Here is an 18,340-nt window from a genome sequence, read left to right on the forward strand (position 1 = left end):
GGCGACGGCTGCTGCGCTTTCGGTTTCATCAGCCGCCCAGCCGGAAGAAAGGCGGCGGCCGCTGAGGATCCTGGGACCTGTAGTCCTTCTCGGCTTCGTTCAACGTGCACTCTGACCCCGCTCCCCGCCCCCTCATACCTTGTTTGTTGTAGGAAAAGGGGGATGTTTTGCGTAGGCTGCGATCCTGTGCGTATTTAGACAGGAAAAAAGTCCGACGATTCCTCATCGCTGACTGGGGAACGCTTGGAGTTGTAATGGGAGAAACCCGCGAGGGTTCAACTCATGAGTTGTGCTCCTCCTCTTCTTCAAATTTCTAAAAAGCATTTCCTGCAACAGTCTTCCCCAACTTCGTGCCCGCCAGGTGTGTTGGTCTACAATTGCCGGGATGCTCCTGCCAGCACCTGGGGAAGGCTGGCCTACAATAAAAGAAAAAGCTGAAAGGAGAAGGTTTCTCTTTATTTCTTCCCTTCCCTATTTGGCTTGGTCCTCCAGCTGCCCCAGGTGTGCGCGAATTTTGGAATGATTAACTTGTGCTTACATAACTTTCAGTGTGTATTAGTTTGCACATGCACGGTCCATCCTTAAGCACTGAGAGCCAGTGAGGTGTAATGATCAAAATGTTGGGCTTATTCAGCACAGAGGCCATGGTTCAATTCCAGAACAGACCTGCCCAGAGGAGGGTGGGCAAAGGAAGCAGCAGGGGTGAGAACCCCCCCTCTTTTAATGATATCCATTCACATGACCAAAGACCCTCTGTATGACAGGGCCACCCCCACAGGAAAATACCACCACCCCCTGACGCCCCTTCAATTGCTAGTCTCTCAACCTAGTTTACTTCACAGGTTGTTGAGAGAATTAAAGGTGGGAGAACCATTTGGGATTTCCTTGGGAGATCAGGTTAAGAAGGTGGGAATAATAATAATAATAATAATAATAATAATAATAATAATAATAATAATAATAATAGAGAGATATGCAACAAAATAATGCAGTGTGTGCAGTATTCCTGTTCACTGTTCCAGCCACTCTAAGCCAGCCATGTCTTCTTCCCCAGTGCTCCATTGCCGTTCGAATCTGTTTCCCCCATCTTATTATTATTATTATTATTATTATTATTTATTTATTTATATAGCACCATCAATGTACATGGTGCTGTACTGTTCCTGCTGTCAACAAGGCAGTGAATCCGTTCCAGGTTTTCCGCACCTTAGTTTTTGTGAACCAGTGGTATAGAAATGGAATAAATAGCTACTTTAGAGTTCTGACTAAAAGTTGGAGCAGATTCACAGCCGTACTTACAAAAGAGCCACCAGCCTCCACTGCCCCCCACCCCACAACAGACTCTCAGCAACAGACACGTTGGTCACTGAGCATGCTCACGTATTGGGCTTTTTTGGGGGGAGGGGGTTACCTACCTAGGTTCTTGCCCCCTCCCCCCAAAGATCTTTCTTCTTCTGCAAACTTGATGTTTCCCCCAGTGTGTTGATATTTCCCTCTTGTTTCTCAGTAGCCACATTTTGAACACACAGGCATTTATTTAGCTGAATTTGCTATCAGAATATACAAGTGGGACCTACAACAAAAGGCAGTATAGTGCAGTGGGCTTCAACTGGTGGGTTGCAAGCCAAAAGTGGGTCGTGAGATCAGTCCAGATGGGCTGCAGCAAAGCTGTTGCCGCCATGTTGGGCTTGGAGAAAATTGTGAAAGTGGGTCCCATGTTGCAGGTTGAGAGTCTAAGATGGGTGTCGGCTCTGGCCCAGTTGAAGACCACTGGGATAGAGGACCTGCAGTGTAAAGGTCTCCTTTTCAGAGTTTCAGCCAGCTTGGCTTTCTTCTAGGATACTCCATTCTCCTCACCCTCCACTCAGTCAGTCAATATTCTGTGGCTATTGAGCAGACTCTGTTCTAATGAGGCTAAAGTTTTCCCTAAAGCTTTTTTTGGGGGGGTGGGAGGATCTTTGCAAACCTTGGGGGCTCTCCTAAATCTCTCACACATTTGTGCAAATAGTGTATTTTTGGCTATATAAGGCACTTGGAGAATAAAAAGGAAAGAAATGAATGCTTTTTCTGTTAATATATATTTCTGATAAATATAGTCCAAGAGAGATTAACAGACTGGCCTTGCATCAGGATTTATTCAGAAGGAATTACTCAGAATTCTAAGAGATCTCATCTGCACTGATGGACTTTGCAGTAACTTTACATACATACTGGATTATAGATTTTGACGTTTCAAATTATACACTGGATGTAGTATGTAGATTGCTTTATGTTTTGTCATCACACAATGGAATGTTTTGGCATCAATATCATTTTCACTGTGATATATTACATTTCTTTAATCCCCTGGCATTAGGGGATTTGGGTGCGATCCTATCCCCATGGCACCTAGTGCAACATGGGAATAGGATCTCAGGTACTTAAATAGCATCTATGTTAATGTGGCTGAAGAGAGTATGCAATGTCCTATCTGATAACAGTGTGATTGCTCAGGGTGTGTAATCTTCCATGTCAAAGGATATATTCCCCCACCCAGGCAGCAGTGTGAAAAAGTGTGTGGTTTCTTGGGTTATGTATAGCAAGAACTTCCACGTATAAAAAGAACTTCCACAAATTCCATCAACAAGCAGCTTTTAAAAAATCATTAATGAAAAGCATGCAGATTCAAATATAGTTTTGTATATCCGGACACCATTTTTGACATATTGTAAATTATTCATTTCTGTGGCCTGCTGCGGGTTTCCACCCTCCATTTATTCTGTTGGATGGATTCTTGAACTTAAACGTCTAAAATGGTGTTTCGGTGCTGTCCTGTAATATATGGCCAGCCCAACAGAAGCAGAAATTTACCAATACTATTCCTACAATAGTTCCCACAATGAAACTAATCCTGTTTGGCGGGGGGGGGGGGCACTGTCAAGGCTGCCACCATAACCTTCCTTTAGACAGTTGGGAGGGGCCCAGCCATAATTACAATGACAGTGTTGGCGGTTGTTGCATATTCCCCGGTTATGGCACTTTTGGGGCATACACTCATACTTCAAGAAGGACTGGTTCCTGCATTGCCCACCAATACACATCCTACCTTGGCTGCAAGGAGTGCCATCTCTCACTGCTCCAATATCAACTGTCTCCATTCCAGTGTGGTAGTCTGTACCCCAGCAATGATGGCTGCCAATGGCCGTTTGAATTATGGTACTATCTTCTTGCAAAGACGTTAATGTCTGCACTCTGTCACACTGAATTCGACCACACAGGATATTCTTAGCCTTACATTTTTCATAATGGCCATTTCGAATGCCAAGTTGCCAAAGAGATCCCCTCGGGCATTCATTACTCTGAAACAACTTTCTGCAGCAACGGTGGCTTTCTTGCCAAAGATCATTTTGCACTGCCCAACAGCAGAAGCACACTTCCCCAAATAACAGTATGCATGATTGTCGCACTCAGTACCATCTTGTACATGAACATCTTCAGGACACCACTGAGAAGCTCTAGTGCAGTACTCAGGAAGATCACAGTTGCCCATCTTCTCTTTACAAATAGTTCCAGCCGGATGATACTGACAGTTGGCACAGCACCGTCCAGTATTACAAGTAGCACCTGAACGAAGCATACAGTTAGATTGGCAACATAGATCCCATTTACATTGAACTTTGGTACCGCAGTCACATTGCTCTCTGTTTCCCACAATTTTATTGCCACAGTATTTAAACCTATTTTCAGGGTCTGGTTGAATTAACCAGCAGTTAAGAGTTCCTTAGCTTGAAATAATAATTATAGCTGCAATTGCTAAACTTATCAGCTTCATACGGAGCTGAAGCCATAATGCAGGTTTCTTTGCCACAATGACAGTATTTTTCATCATGTTTCATGCCAAGATTATGTCCTAATTCATGGGCAAATAGGCCAGAAAAAAAGAACAGATCATAATCCAGGTATGATTCAACAGCAGATCCCCAAAGGGAACTACAAATTGTTCCTGTGTATGCTAATCCAGCTACCTGTTCAAAATACTTGTGTACAAATAAATGACCAACGTCATTTGGTAAATGTTTATTTAGTGTGTCTGTCCTCCAAGAATTGAAATAATTAAGCACTGGAATGATTTTGTCAGCAATATGTATGAGGTTCTTTTCTGACCATATCTCTATCCCAACTATGGACACAATAACTCCAAGTGGTTTATATAATGTGTTTGCTGTGTGGACAATCTCTAGAGCACGTACAGCAACTAAAGTTTCATTCTTGCCAAACTTGCGATATCGTTATTTTCAACCACAATTGCAACATCTGCATACCTGGTGTGTGTCCACCAGTCTCCTTCAGAATCTTTGGCTGCTAAATTCTCTGTGTTCTGGATCATGGCTTTTTGGTGACTTTGCTCTTGCTCTGTTAGCCCACATCTCATGTGGACATCATCCATCTTTCCTTCCAACTGATACACTACATGTTGAAAGGTAGTAGATGCTTGGACAGGTTCAATTTCATAGGTCTTATTTTTGAATAGCAACAGACCCCTGAGTCCCCCTGAGCAAGTGCTGAGGGAGACCAAAGAGTGAGGATTGCTCTGAAAGAAACCATTGTAGAAACAGTCATCCCTGATAAAAGGATAGTCCAGCTGGAGTTCTCCTGTTTTACTATTGGTGAAGATGGGAAGTGTTTAGGGACAAAGTTCTTCTTCTGCATGAGGTCCGCTATATGGCTCTTTCCCTCAATCTGAAGTTGGTAGCTGACATCTTGAGGTTTTTGTTCTCCATACCTGGGGGTCAGTTTTCTTGGGATGGTCACCTCATATGAGGCATACCTAAAACCCAGAGGAAGTTTCTGGCCAGCCATCTCACCAAGCACACTCTGTAAAATCAGTAGCACCAGCTGTACAAAACGGTGTGTCATTTTCTCTGACAGGAAAAAATTGCTTGGAACTCCCCATCCCGGCTTTTTGTACCAGTCACAACAGCTTTACAGCTATTGTGTAGCTGTTGGTGGGCCAGAAGCAGAATGGGAAGGTGGCTCTAGATGAGATGCAGTCAATAGCAACTGCCACCTTTGGAATGTGGGCGGGGCTAGGCGAGTCAGGGATGGAACAAAATGGAGGGAGAATGGCAAAGGAAGTGGTAAGAAGAAAGTCAGAGTGGTGGCTGGCTGAAAGGAGCTACAAGAAGAAGAGGTAGGTGTGATGGGAACTTGAGGAGCAGAGGGCAGGGGAATGCAAGATCATCCAAGAAAGGGTCAGTGGCATAAGAGAGTTGGGTGACATGCATTCAGAGGCGGCATCATTGCGCTTATTACTAATATGTTTTCCAGGTAGCACTGAGGGACACGCATAGGACTGAGAGCCAGTATGATGGAGTGACTAAAGTGTTGGACTGGGACTCCGGCTCTAATCCCCACTTGCTATGGAAGCTCACTGGGTGAATTTGGGCCAGTCATTGACTCTCAGCCTAACCTACTTCACAGTGTTGTTTGTGAGGAGAATACAGAGAGGAGGAGGACTGTGTGAGCTACCTTGAGGGGAAAACTGAAAGAAATAGCAGTAGCAGGTAAATTGCAGAAGTGGTATCAAATGTAGTTTTCCTGTCACTGATGTTTGGCAACAGGATTAAAATATTTATTTAACTATGCCTTCAATAATGCTGTTGCCCAGAAAAAACTGTAAAAGGCACTTAACAGGATAAAAGCATGAAGAACACCCTCTACCCCAAATAAAACAGCTAGAACATACCAGTCCATTAATCTCTTTTGGATAATATTTATTCAATATGTCAACTGGGGAAAAACACTTAGGGATATGAGAAAGAATGTGAGGGAGGGAATTAACCCATAGTTAAAAGAGGGCAGTTGGATGAGAGGGAAGAGAAGTTATAATGTGTTTAGGAAAGAGAAACTGTAGAGCAGCCTTCCCAAACTTGGTATCCTCCAGATATGTTGGACTGCAACTCCCATCATTCCAAGACATCTGGAGGCTATAAGGTTGGGAAAGACAAACCATTTTGCTCTTTGGCTTCCTGGTGTTCTTCTTGGCAACTCGGACTTCTAAAACCCTGGCATTCTTCTGGACGAGTCCCTTCAACAACCTGGACCGGCTCAACATTTGTCTACATAACCTTCTGGCTCCTGACCTTTGGGTTGACTCGATGGTGGCATTTGGCTTCACAGTCTTCTGGCTCCTGACCCTTGGAATTGACTTGACAACGTTTTGGACTCTGGTAGGGCACTGACGCCTTGTGGAACAGGACAGGAAAGAGTCTGGGGTGCACTACATTCTAGCCAGTATCTATACTAATAGGGTTTCAACAGCCCCTACACTAAGAATACCCTTCAATTTAATCTGTTAGAGCTGGGCTTTTTATAAGCTCCTGAAATCAACCTCCAGGAGAATTTGTTACCATCTCGAGTGAAGTCTATAGTGTCTCATATAGAGATATGCTCCACAAGGGAAATCTGAAAGAAGAGAAACTTCATATGGGGAGTAAGAACTAGAAAATGGAACCAAAATGGACCGACTGAGAACAAGGAAGTAGCAGCATGCTTATGGGAGCCTTAAACTTTGCAGATCTTTCATTGTCCTCATGTACAGTGAAATGAAAGCAACACGTAGAGGATTGGCTGGAGCACTCCCTCTCCTCACATGTTTAAACACCTCACTTTCCCAATGGTGGAATGCACCTAATTATCAGGCACGAATCCATAACTTAATTTTAATGCATATGGGGTTAAAATACCACTGGTGACTTAAAAAAAACACTTTCGAGTTACGTGCACCTATTATTTTTCAGTATATTCTCGCAGTCACTGCCAGACTTTGTAAAAAAACAAACAAAAAAAAAACCACAACCCAGCGTTCCCATATATTTCCCCATTTGATTCAATAATACTTGAATCCTCAAATCTGAGTATTAACAATTACCAATGGAACTTTGCAACACACATTGTCCTGCCCACTGTAGGCTAGAGGGAGGTACAATATATCTGAGGGTTACAGGGCAGCAACAGCTCCAAAGTACAGCAAATTGTCCTCTCTTGAGCTCTACTGAGTAGGGCCAGCTTGCGGATTTGGGCAGGAAGGGGAGTTTCTCTTCAAAATAGTCATTTACGTAAATTTCAGTTGCAATTTGCAAAATTTGAGCAATTCGTATCTGTAATATGCTTAATTTGCATGAATTGTGCGTGAAATTTGTGCAAATTACTAGAGCAATTTGTGCAAAACTGAGCATATTTTGGCTGCAATTTGTGCAAATTAGGCAAATTATGGTAAAATTGGTATAAATTACACACAGTGCAAGCACAATTAGCGTAAACTGCACTTTTAAGGGGGAAAAGCCCTAAGCAAGTTCCCAGATTTCGGGGGAAAGCCTGTGACTCAACTCACCAATGCAAACCAAGCAGGTGCTCTGGGGAAATCCAACGAGACCCAACAGGGTTGATTTCCCCACGATGGCCATCCTTAATCCTAGCCCATAAAATCTTATGCAATATATAATGTGAGTAGAGCTCAAGTTGGGGCAACTTGTGGGTAAGCAAGCTGGAATCAGGGAGGGAGGGTGCGAGCTGATGAAAGTGTCACAAAATTGACCCCTGGATGGATTCCCCCGACATCCCTAATTCCAAACCATGTGAAAACAGATTTATTCACTAGCGTTTTATAAACCAATATACCTAGGAGACAATTCCATTACAAATCACCTTTAAAAATAATCAAAACTTTGTAAATATTTTGCATAATACTGTGATCTACTCTGAGATTCCTTCCTGTTTTGATTTCATCGGATGGAACCTTTCCCTCAATCTTCTCAAGTGCTGCATCAGTACGTATCTGAAATAAAAACAAAAGCAAAGCACAACAGCAGCAAAAAGGAAAAGGAAACTTCCAATTATAACTGCTGCTTTAGCATCTCTATTCTGCGGCGGAGGAGGCCCACTGTCAAGGCTGCCACCATAGCCTTCCTTTAAACAGTCAGGAGGGGCCCAGCCATAATCACAATGGCAATGTTTGCGGTTGTTGCATATTCCCCTGTTCTGGCACTTTGTGACATCACAATCATACTTCAAGAGGGACACATGCTGACATTGCCCAGCAATACACATCATGTCAGTGCCACAAGGAGTGCCATTTCTCACTGCTCCGATATCAGCTATTCCCATTCCACTGTGGTAGTCCGTACCCCAACACTGCCTAGTGCCAAGGGCCGTTTGTATTACGGTATTGTGTTCCTCCAAAGAAGGCAATTTGTCAATATTTTCACATTGGATTCGGCCACACAGGATATTCTTGGCATCACATTTCTTGAAAGCCCCATGTGTAAGGCCACAGTTGCCAAAGCGATCACCTTGGATATTCATCTTTTCGAAACAAGCATTTGAAGCAACTGTTGCTTTCATTCCAAAGATCATTTTGCACTGCCCATTGTGGGTGGTACAATTTCCATGATAACAGTATGCACCGTCACTGCATGGAGCACCGTCTTGAACATAAACATCTTCAGGACACTCCTCGGAAGTCCCACTGCAGTACTCGGGGAGATCACAGATGCTAGTCTTCTCTCTGCAAATAGATTGAGCTGGAAGATGTTGACACTTGGCGCAGCACTGTCCAAAAGCACAAGTGGCATTTGAATGCAACATACAATTAGATTGGCAACAGGGATCCGAGTCACACTGAGTTTTTGAACCACAGTCGCATTGCTCTCCATTTTCCACGACTTTGTTCCCACAGTATTCAAATTTATACATTTTATCAGGGTCCGGTGGAACTAACAAGCAAGCAGTGTTCCTTTTCTCAAAATACTCCTGATAACTGCAGTTACTAAACTTATCAGTGACTGCCTGATGTGCAGACATAATGCACTGATATCGACTGCAACTACAGTGTTTGTCATCATGTTGCATTCCCAGATTATGACCTAATTCATGGGCAAATGTGTTAGCAAAAAGGAACAAACTAGTAGTCACAAATGATTCAACAGCAGATGCCCATTCAGTCCTACAAATTCCTCCTACGTAAGCTAATCCAAGGTTAGCGCCAAACCTCTTATAGACAAATAAGTGACCAGCATCATTCTCAAGACGTTTAACTAGCGTGTCTATTCTCCAAATCCTGAAAGTGTTAAGCAGGTCCTCTATGTTGTCAGCAATCACAATGAGGTTCTTTTCAGACCATATCTCCAGTCCAGCTATAGTGACAAGAACACGAAGTGGGTCATAGAATGAATTTGCAATATGGATAACATCGAGAACTTGAAAAATAACAAGAGTTTCATTTTTATCAAACCTGATATATCGTTGATGTTCCACCACAATTGCAACCTTCACATATCTAGTGTGTGTCCACCAGTCTTCTTCAGATACAATTTTGGCTGCTATGTTCTCAGTGTTCTGAATGATGGCCTCTTGACGTCTTTGCTCTTCCTCTGTTAGCCCACACCTCATGAGGACACCTCCTTCATTTCTTTGCAAGTGATACACCACATGCTGAAAGGTAGCAGATTCTTGGACTGGTTCGATTTCATAGGTGTTGTTTCTGAAACTCAGTAGACCCCTGAGTCCTCCTGAGCAAGTGCTGAGGGCAACCATAGAGGAATCCTGGTCCTGTACAAAGCCATGGTAAAAACAGTCATCCTTAATGAAAGGAAAGTCCACCTGGAGGTGACCCTTCTTACTATAAGTGAAGACTGGGAAGTGTTTAGGTACAAATCCCTTCCTCTGTCTGAGGTGCACTAGATGGGCCTTCCCCTCAATCTGTAGCAGGTAACTGACATGCTGTGAAATTTGTTGTCCATATCTGGGCATCAGTTTCCTTGGGATAGTCACCTCATAAGAGGCATACCTAAATCCCAACAGTTGTATCTGGCCTCTAGTCTCTCTCAGGACATTTCCTAAGATCAGCAGAGGCCATTTCTGGGCAGCAGTCCAATACAGAATGTTCCATAACATCACCAGCCATGCAAGATTGCTAGTCATTTTCCATCATAAAGGAGAGAATCCTCCAGAGCACTCTGCCCTGGCTTTTCATCCCAATCACAGAATTCCCTATAGCTCCTGGCAGTGACATGGAAGATGATTCTGACCCTAGCAACCATCCGTGGGGCTGCCTTTGGAATGTGGGCGGGGCTAGGCAAGTCAGGGAGGGAACAGGATGGAGGCCAAATGGCCAAGGAAGTGGTAAGAAGAAAGTCAAAGACTGGAAGAGGCTACAAGAAGAAGAGGTCGGTGTGATGGGAACTTGAGGAGCAGAGGGCAGGGAAATAGAAGCTCATCCAACAAAGAGGCAGTGGCATGAGAGGAGTATGTGGTATGCTTTAGTAGCCATGTGTGGCACACATTTTTGGGGAGGCTCCTGTGGGATTGTTCTGAATATACTGGGAGTTGATGTTGTTTGTGCACAGAAAAAATATTCACCTTGGAACCCACCATGTTGTCTCAGATAAGGAGTTGCTCAGTGCCTCATATTAAAATTGTGATTCACTGAAGATCCGAGGCAGAAGGTTGCTTCACCTTGTTTTTTTAAGGATGAAATTTGCCCGTGTAGTAGTCTGTTCTAAATGGATGAAGGCTGACTATTTCACACAAATAGGTGCAGGGGATGGGGGTTGTGCTAAGCACCTTGGCATTTTGAGGTGGGTTTCTTTTTAAAAGATTGGTGCTCTTCCCTGTGGTTTTATGGGCAATTCGCATGAACCTGAAATATTACTTAGATTGGGGTAAGTTTACTGCAAAAATTCAGAAGGATAGGTGCAGAATTTAGGGAGCTGTGAATAAAAAAAACCATTTGATTTTCTTTAAAAGTTATTTTGTTTCCTGATTGTTTTGCACCAAAGTCACAGAAATGGCAAAACTGAGCTGCACAGGGAAAGTGTTTCGGCCCAATGCCGATGAGTTCTTGCACTTGCATCTATCCTTCTGAAATTTGGCAGGTTTCTTGCTTAGGGACACCTAGAATGCATGCCATTTTCATACAAGTTGAGCAAAATACCACAGGACGAGGGAAGGAGAAGTAAATTATGTGTTCCCCAACCCCAACAAATTGGAGAGCTCCCCTTCTAGATGATCTGCTACACCTATCTTTCTGAAACTTACAGCGCAGTGTTCCACAAGCAACATAGGGGAAATAGCAGGTCTCCCTCAAAATGTCAAGGCTGCTCTTGCAGGCTATCATTCAAAAAAGTTTATAGACTTTTCCCCTCAGAACAGACAGCAATTTCTCAATTTTCATCCAACTTTCCCAAGAAATATAAAAGTCATCAGTCATTTGAAAAATAAATCAAAATGTAAAAGATCCTGCACTTTTTTTTTTTTTACATTAGAGAGATGTCATTCCCTTCTAAAGGACTGCTGTTCCTTCAATTATAATCCAATCCTGACCAAAAGAAAAGATGTTATAGCCAGTTATGGATTTCCCATGCTAGTGAAATAGGAAGCAGAAAGCCTCGGTTTTCTGAACCTTGGCTTGAGCTTGGTACCAAGATGAAGCGGACCCTCTCTAAATGGGTCTGAGGAGAAGCAGTGCCATTTCCCAAAGCATTGAATCAGGGCCTGAGTCAATGCAAGAAGGTTGATGTGTACACCTCTACTTTAAAGACATAGCCAGCACCTACAACATTTTTCTTTTTTACTTTAGTGTAAGTGCAGAGGCCCCAATCTGGATTGGGACCCTAGTGTGTGGCAGAGGGCAGCTTTAACCTTTCCTCCCTGCTATTAGCCTGATCCAGATTGTCCCCTACATCTGCAATTTCTATTGCAAAATAGTGATCCAGTTGCTTCAAAGGATAACTATTTGGTACTATTTATTTCAGGTGGGGATGTGCCCATTCTGGATTGGCCCACAGCAGTTAAGCATAAATGCCCCCTACCCCCATGCTAGGGTCCCAATCCAGATTGGGGGCTGTATGCTTACGCTATTGTGTAAAAGAACAAGTGCAGCTATGCCCTTAGTAATGCCTGCTTTCGTCCCCAAGTTCCACACCATGGATTTGTCCACAGATGAAAGGTTAAGTTAGCAGCAAGGCATGGACTTGTTCAGGAGTGACCTGGTCAGTGGAGTTTATGTTGAAAGGGAGGCTGAGCAAAGTTCCCCTCCCTGTGAAGATGTGTTAACTCCTGACAAATCCCTGTCACCTAGGGGTGCCTTGACGGCGCCAAGTTGTCGCTGCTTCTTCCAAAACCCTGTGGTTTTGCTGCTGCTGCGCCACGGCAGCAGCTAATCCCCATGCTGAATGCAGTTGGGGGGGGGGGTTTCCAGTGGCTGTTCAGCTTGCTGGCTTGCCCTGCCCTCTGCCCAGGCAGACGGCAACCCCGCTTTCCACCGGGGAATCCCTCCGCATCGAAGATGGAGCGAGGTTAGATGGCAGAAGGGCTGTGTTTACCTTACTCCATCCTGAAAAATCAGGATAAGTCCCTGATTTTAAAAACGCAGAGCTTCTCTGGAAAGCCCCATGTTGGCTTTGAGGTGGCTGCTGTACTGTGGAGCATCTTGGGGCTTCCAAAGCATATAGACCCCTCCCCTCCCCCCTGAAATGGTGTTAATTTGTTAAAACACAGAACTGAAGCAATCAAGCAATTCTCTAAAAAAATATCAAAATTAGCAGCACACTTTAGTTTACTGCCAGTAACTAAATCTTAGACGAGCCATTTCAGCTCTGTGCGAAATCTGTGAAAACACCAGCCGGTAGACAATTGATGGCCGGGGCAATGGAACATGCGCATCTGAGGAAGCATGTGTGTGTGGGGAGGAGATTGGAACCTCAAGAGAGCCAGATGTGGCCCTCAGCCCTGAGATTCGCCATCCCTGACTTAAACAATGTCTGTTTCTGCTACTTCCTATATGAAGTGCATGGTTTCCACTCAGCTGTCAGTACTCGGGAGGCATGTGGCTGATCCCATTTTAATCCCCTCAAAATGACTTGAGTGGCAATTTAGAAGCTTTATTTATTTGTTTATTTAGACATTTATTACATTTCTATACTGTCCAATAGTCAAAGCTCCCTTTTTATGTGGTTGTCAACTCCATGTGAACTGACTGCCAGTAAAATACATGCAATTCACTTGGTCAGTCCAGGAAAAAGGCATGAGATGAGGGGTGAGAATCCCTTCTACCTATGTAAATACCTGAAGATTATCTGCCCCCACATAGAATCATTAGGCCACTGCGATAATCAGGAGAGGCTACGCTCTGCAGAGCCACATCTGGCACCCACAGAGCAATGGGTCTTCCCTCACTCTGGAATGCCAGCAAACCTTGAGTATAGGAACTCCTTCCTTCAAACAATGTCACTGCTTGTGTAGGTTTGGTGGGAATAAACTCAGTTTTGGGAACGGGCTTTTTCTCAGAGACTATGGTCCTCCATTGGAGAGGACAATGTCTTTCCCCCAGACAGCTAAAGACAGAGATTTCTGTGAGCCATTAGATACACACAGTCTCTCAACATAAAGCAAATTCCCTATTAATGAAACCAAAATTTGGAAACAAGTTGCATTAAAAGAGCAGCTTTAAAAATAATGAAAAAAACTTGCAAACTCAAAGGCATTTTTGCACTCTTCTCTTGATTATTTCCTGGATACATGTTTGACACTTTCCATAATGTTTACTTTTGTGATCTACTGTAGAGTTGCTTTCCAGTTTGATTCAGCTGGATAGTATCTTCAAAACCGCTGCATTATTCCATGACTGTAGTACACAGCCAGGCCGACATTAATAGCAGCAGCAGTAAGGAAATAGACAGTTGGTGCAATAATTGCTACTCTGAAAAAACTCATGGTATGCTTCTTTGGCGGAGGTGGCCCACTGTCAGTGCTGCCCCCAAGGCCTTTTTCTGAACAGTCTGGAGGGGTCCAGCCATAATCACAGTGACAATGTTTGTGGTTGTTGCATATTCCGTGATTATGGCACTTTCTGACATCACAATCATACTTCAAAAGGGACACATTTGCGCATTGTCCATCAATACACATCATGTCAGTGCCACAAGGAGTGCCATCTCTCACTGCTCCGATATCAGTGGTCTCCGTTCCACTCTGGTAGTCTGCACCCCAACACTGCCTAGTGCCAAGGGTCATTTGTATTACGGTATTGTGTTTCTCCAAAGAAGGCAATTTATCAATATTTTCACACTGGATTCGGCCACACAGGATGTTCTTGGCATCACATTTCCTGAAAGCCCCATGTGTAAGGCCACAGTTGCCAAAGCGGTCACCTTGGACATTCATCTTTTCGAAACAAGCATTTGAAGCAACTGTCGCTTTCTTGCCAAAGATCTTTTTGCACTGCCCATTGTGAGTAGTGCAATATCCATGATAACAGTATGCACCATCACTGCATGGAGCACCATCTTGCACATAAAGATCTTCAGGACACTCCTCGGAAGTCCCATTGCAGTACTCGGGGAGATCACAGACGCCAGTCTGCCGTCTACAGAGCGTTCGTGCTGGGAGATATTGACACTTGGCACAGCACTGTCCAAAAGCGCAAGCGGTGCCTGAACGGAACTGACAATTGGATTGGCAACAGGGATCCGACTCGCATTTTGAACCACAGTCACATTGCTCTCCATGTTCCACAACTTCGTTGCCACAGTATTTGAATTTAATTTTTTTATCAGGGTCTGGTGGAATTAACAAGCAAGCGGTGTTCCTTTTTGCAAAATACTCCTTATAACTGCAATTGCTAAACTTATCTGTGTTTTCTTGAATTGCAGCCATAATGCACTTCTTTCGACTACAAGTACAGTAATTTTCATCATGAGACATGCCAAGAACATGTCCTAGTTCATGGGCAAATGTGACAGCAAAATAGAACAAACTGGAAGTAATAAATGATTCAACGGCAGATGCCCAATTACTACAAATTGTTCCTACAAATGCTAATCCAAGTCTATGACCATAACTCTTATATACAAACAAGTGACCAGCATCATTCTCTACACGTATGAGTAATGAATCTCTTCTCCAATTATTGAAAGCCATAAGTGTGTCCTCTATGCTGTCAGAAATGTTTATGAGGTTCTTTTCAGACCAGATCTCCAGACCAACTATAGTCAACTGAAGAGAAAGTGGCTCATACATTGAGTTTCCAAGATGGATGACATTCAGAACTTGTAAGGTGATAAAGCTTTCATTTTTGCCAAACTGAACATATCGCTCATGCTCTACCACTATTGCAACCTCTGCATACCTGATGTGTGACCACCACTCTGTTTCAGGAACACTTTGGGCTGCTACATTATCTACGTTCTGGATCATGGCTTTTTGACGTCTTTGGTTCTCCTTTGTTAGCCCACACCTCATGTGGACTGCACCCTCTTTTTCTTCCAAGCGATACACCACATGTTGAAAGGTAGCAGATGCCTGGACAGGTTCTATTTCGTAGCTCCCATTTTCTAATTGAAAGAGACCCCTGAGTCCCCCTGAGCAAGTGCTGAGGGTGACCAGAGAGGAGGGTTTACCTTGTACAAAGCCACGGTAGAAACAGTCATCCCTGATGAAAGGATAGTCCACCTGGAGTTCCCCCTCCTTACTATAGGTGAAGACGGGGAGATGTTTAGGGACAAATCCCTTCTTCTGCCTGAGGTGCACCATATGGCCCTCCCCCTCAAGCTGTAGTAGGTAGGTGACATCCTGGGGTCCCCATCCTCCATATTTGGGGGTCAGTTTCCTTGGGATGGTCACCTCATACGAAGCATACTTAAAACCCTGGGGAATGTTATGAGCAGTCATGTCAGCTAGGATATTTCTCAAGAACCAAATGAGTAGACATGAGAAACCTCTAGTCATTTTCCTCCAATGTACGTCCACTGGCATCACATCCCCACAAGGGAAGCCCGCTTGCAGCGGTTGACAATGTGGAAGGGGCCTGTCTGTAGTTAGCAGTGGAGGAGGAGGAGGAGGAGGAGGATTCTATACATAGCAACAATCTATGGGCTTCCTTTGGAATGGGGGAGGAGCTTGGAAGGTCAAGAATGGAACAGAATGGCAGAGTTATGGTGGGAATGAAATGATCCCCCAGAAGTGGCTGGCTAAAAGGGCTACCAAAGGATGGGAACTTATTATCAAGGTATTCTGCCTCATTGATGTTTTTAGGTAAGAACATGAGAACATCAGAAAAGCCATGCTGGATCAGGCCAAGAGTCCAGCTAGTCCAGCACTCCGCTCACACAGTGGCCAATCAGCTATTGACCCAGAACCCACAAGTAGGATATGAATGCAATAGCCCCCTCCCACTCATGTACCCCAATAACTGGCATATAAAGGCTTACTGCATATAATTTTTGAGGTAGCACATAGCCATTGAGAGCCTTCACCTCCCGGAATTCACCCAACCCCATTTTAAAGGTAAAAGTAATCTCCTTTAAAGGTGAAGTTATACTCCTCTGACCTTGCCACTAGAAAATTCAAAGTCCCTTGGTAAGACATTTCATGTTGAACCTAGGATACAGAGTTCACAAAGCATGTGCCAATTGCTGGCCTTCCTTTGGTTGAGAAGAGGTGATTTAGTGCTCATCAGTAGTAAATGTGAAATGTCCAGTTGTATGGAAATACTTTCAACTTGTCAAAAATGACTTGAGCGGCAATTTTAGAAGCATTATTTATTTCCTTTCTATACCGTCCAATGACTGGAGCTCCCTTTTTCCTTTTTCTGTGATTGGCCACTCCAAGTGAACTGACTCCCAGTAAAACACATGCAATTGCCTTGGTCAGTTCAGGAAATAAGCCTGTGATGAAGGCTGAAAATCCCTTCTACCTACGTAAATACCTGAAAGGTTGTCTGCCCCCACATACAACCATTAGGCCACTGCGATAATCAGGAGAGGCCACGCTGCGCAGAGCCACATCTGGCACCCACAGAGCAGCCGGTCTTCTCTGTGGTAGCACCCTCCCTCTGGAACGACCTCCCCTCTGCAATACGTCAGGCACCAATGTCCATGTGCTTTTTTTGATGGTTAGTAAAAACCTACTTGCTTCCCCTGGCTTTCCCCCACCCCCAACCCATCTAACTGCTGCTATGCATTGGATGATGCACTGTTCTGTAGTTTGTCATGAAGCGCTTCAGCATTTTAAGATGGTAAGTGGTTCGCAAATGTTTTAAAATAAATAATAAATAGATCCAATTTGCGGGATCTTGTCACTGCTTTCATTTAAAAAATAACAATCTTGGGCGATCCAAACATGGGCCTCTTGCTTGGACCTTGGAGATATTGTACATGACATCTGCTATCACCAGAACTTTGGATCCTAGAGATACTGTTTAAGGTGTTTGCTCTCAGTAGAAACTCTATTCCTGCCCTTTCAGCATGACTCCGGCAGGAGGTGGCATTTGCAGGCAGGGAGGAAAAAGAGATAACGCTGCATGTGCATTGGGCATGTGTACAGTGTTAAGCGTGGGCTGGGGGACAGCCTATAAACGCATGCTCCCTGGGCTCTTTCGCTTCCCGTCAGAGGCACGAGAAACAGCAGCGAGGGAGAGAAGAAGCAAAGGGATCTTTTGCTCCCTAGAGTATATCGGTGGCGGCGGATGGTTTGATGTGTCCTCCCCGCTTTTCCTACTCACTGTCCGGGAAAGCAGCCAAAGGCTGACAATGATAAACGCTGGAAACTGAAAGCAAAGCAACGGTTTGTTTTATTCAAAGAACACAGGCAGGTGAGGAGGGGAAACGCAAGAGGCTTGGATGCAACTGGAAGGAAAAACAAGGCAGCAGTCCAGGCTTATGACAGAGAGCGTAGTTATTGTCCCATCCGAGTTCCAGGGCTTTGGCAAGAGACGTAGTCGAGAGTTCAGTCCAGGGTCAGCACAACCAGCAATCAGCGAAGTCCAAACAGCAGTCCAAGGGTTCAACAGGGCAGGAGCAGGCAACGGTGTCACAATCCAGTTCAAGTCAAAGCAGGAGTCAGGAACAGAGAGAGAGGTAGTCACGAAGCGGTCCGGAGTCACAACAGGAAGCACGAAGCAGGAATCACGATGCAAGGAGCCGAGGTCAAGAGATTCAGGAACAGAAGCTTTCGCCAGCAAGCTCAGTTAACCTCTGACAAAGTTCCTTGGCTTTCAGCTGCGTATTTATGCTGAGTCACTCTCCCCCAGCTGTTCCCTAATTGCTCGGCGTTTCAGATAAAGCCTGTGGGACCGCCGCCTACATTCCTTCTCCGCGTGCTGCTGCCGAAACGATGGAGCGGGCACGCTCGTCCCTTCATCAGGGCTATCTGAATGGGCACAGGCCCCCGCTGGCATGCCTGAGTCCAGCTCCTCTCCCTCTGGCTCTGCAGGAAGCTCTGCCGACCCAGACTCCACGCTCCCTGGGCTGGGCTCCTGGGCACTGGGTTCAGGTTCCTCCACTTCCTCATCCCCTTCCTCCAT

General features: G+C 44.6%; 1 protein-coding gene and 1 pseudogene across 1 annotated transcript; both read right to left on the minus strand.

Annotated features, from left to right (window-relative positions):
- Window positions 1–28: 28 nt before the first annotated feature.
- Window positions 29–12,320, minus strand: LOC134393412 (disintegrin and metalloproteinase domain-containing protein 20-like; annotated as a pseudogene).
- A 1,318-nt stretch (window positions 12,321–13,638) lies between these two features.
- On the minus strand, window positions 13,639–18,340 carry LOC134393413 (disintegrin and metalloproteinase domain-containing protein 20-like). The gene is made up of 2 exons (XM_063118441.1): window positions 18,121–18,340; window positions 13,639–15,785 (listed from the first exon to the last, which is right to left on the minus strand). The coding sequence occupies exons 1-2, from the start codon at window positions 18,338–18,340 to the stop codon at window positions 13,639–13,641; spliced, it is 2,367 nt and encodes a 788-aa protein (XP_062974511.1).

The sequence above is a fragment of the Elgaria multicarinata genome, chromosome 2 (genome assembly GCF_023053635.1).
Source record: "Elgaria multicarinata webbii isolate HBS135686 ecotype San Diego chromosome 2, rElgMul1.1.pri, whole genome shotgun sequence".
Lineage (NCBI taxonomy): Eukaryota > Metazoa > Chordata > Lepidosauria > Squamata > Anguidae > Elgaria > Elgaria multicarinata.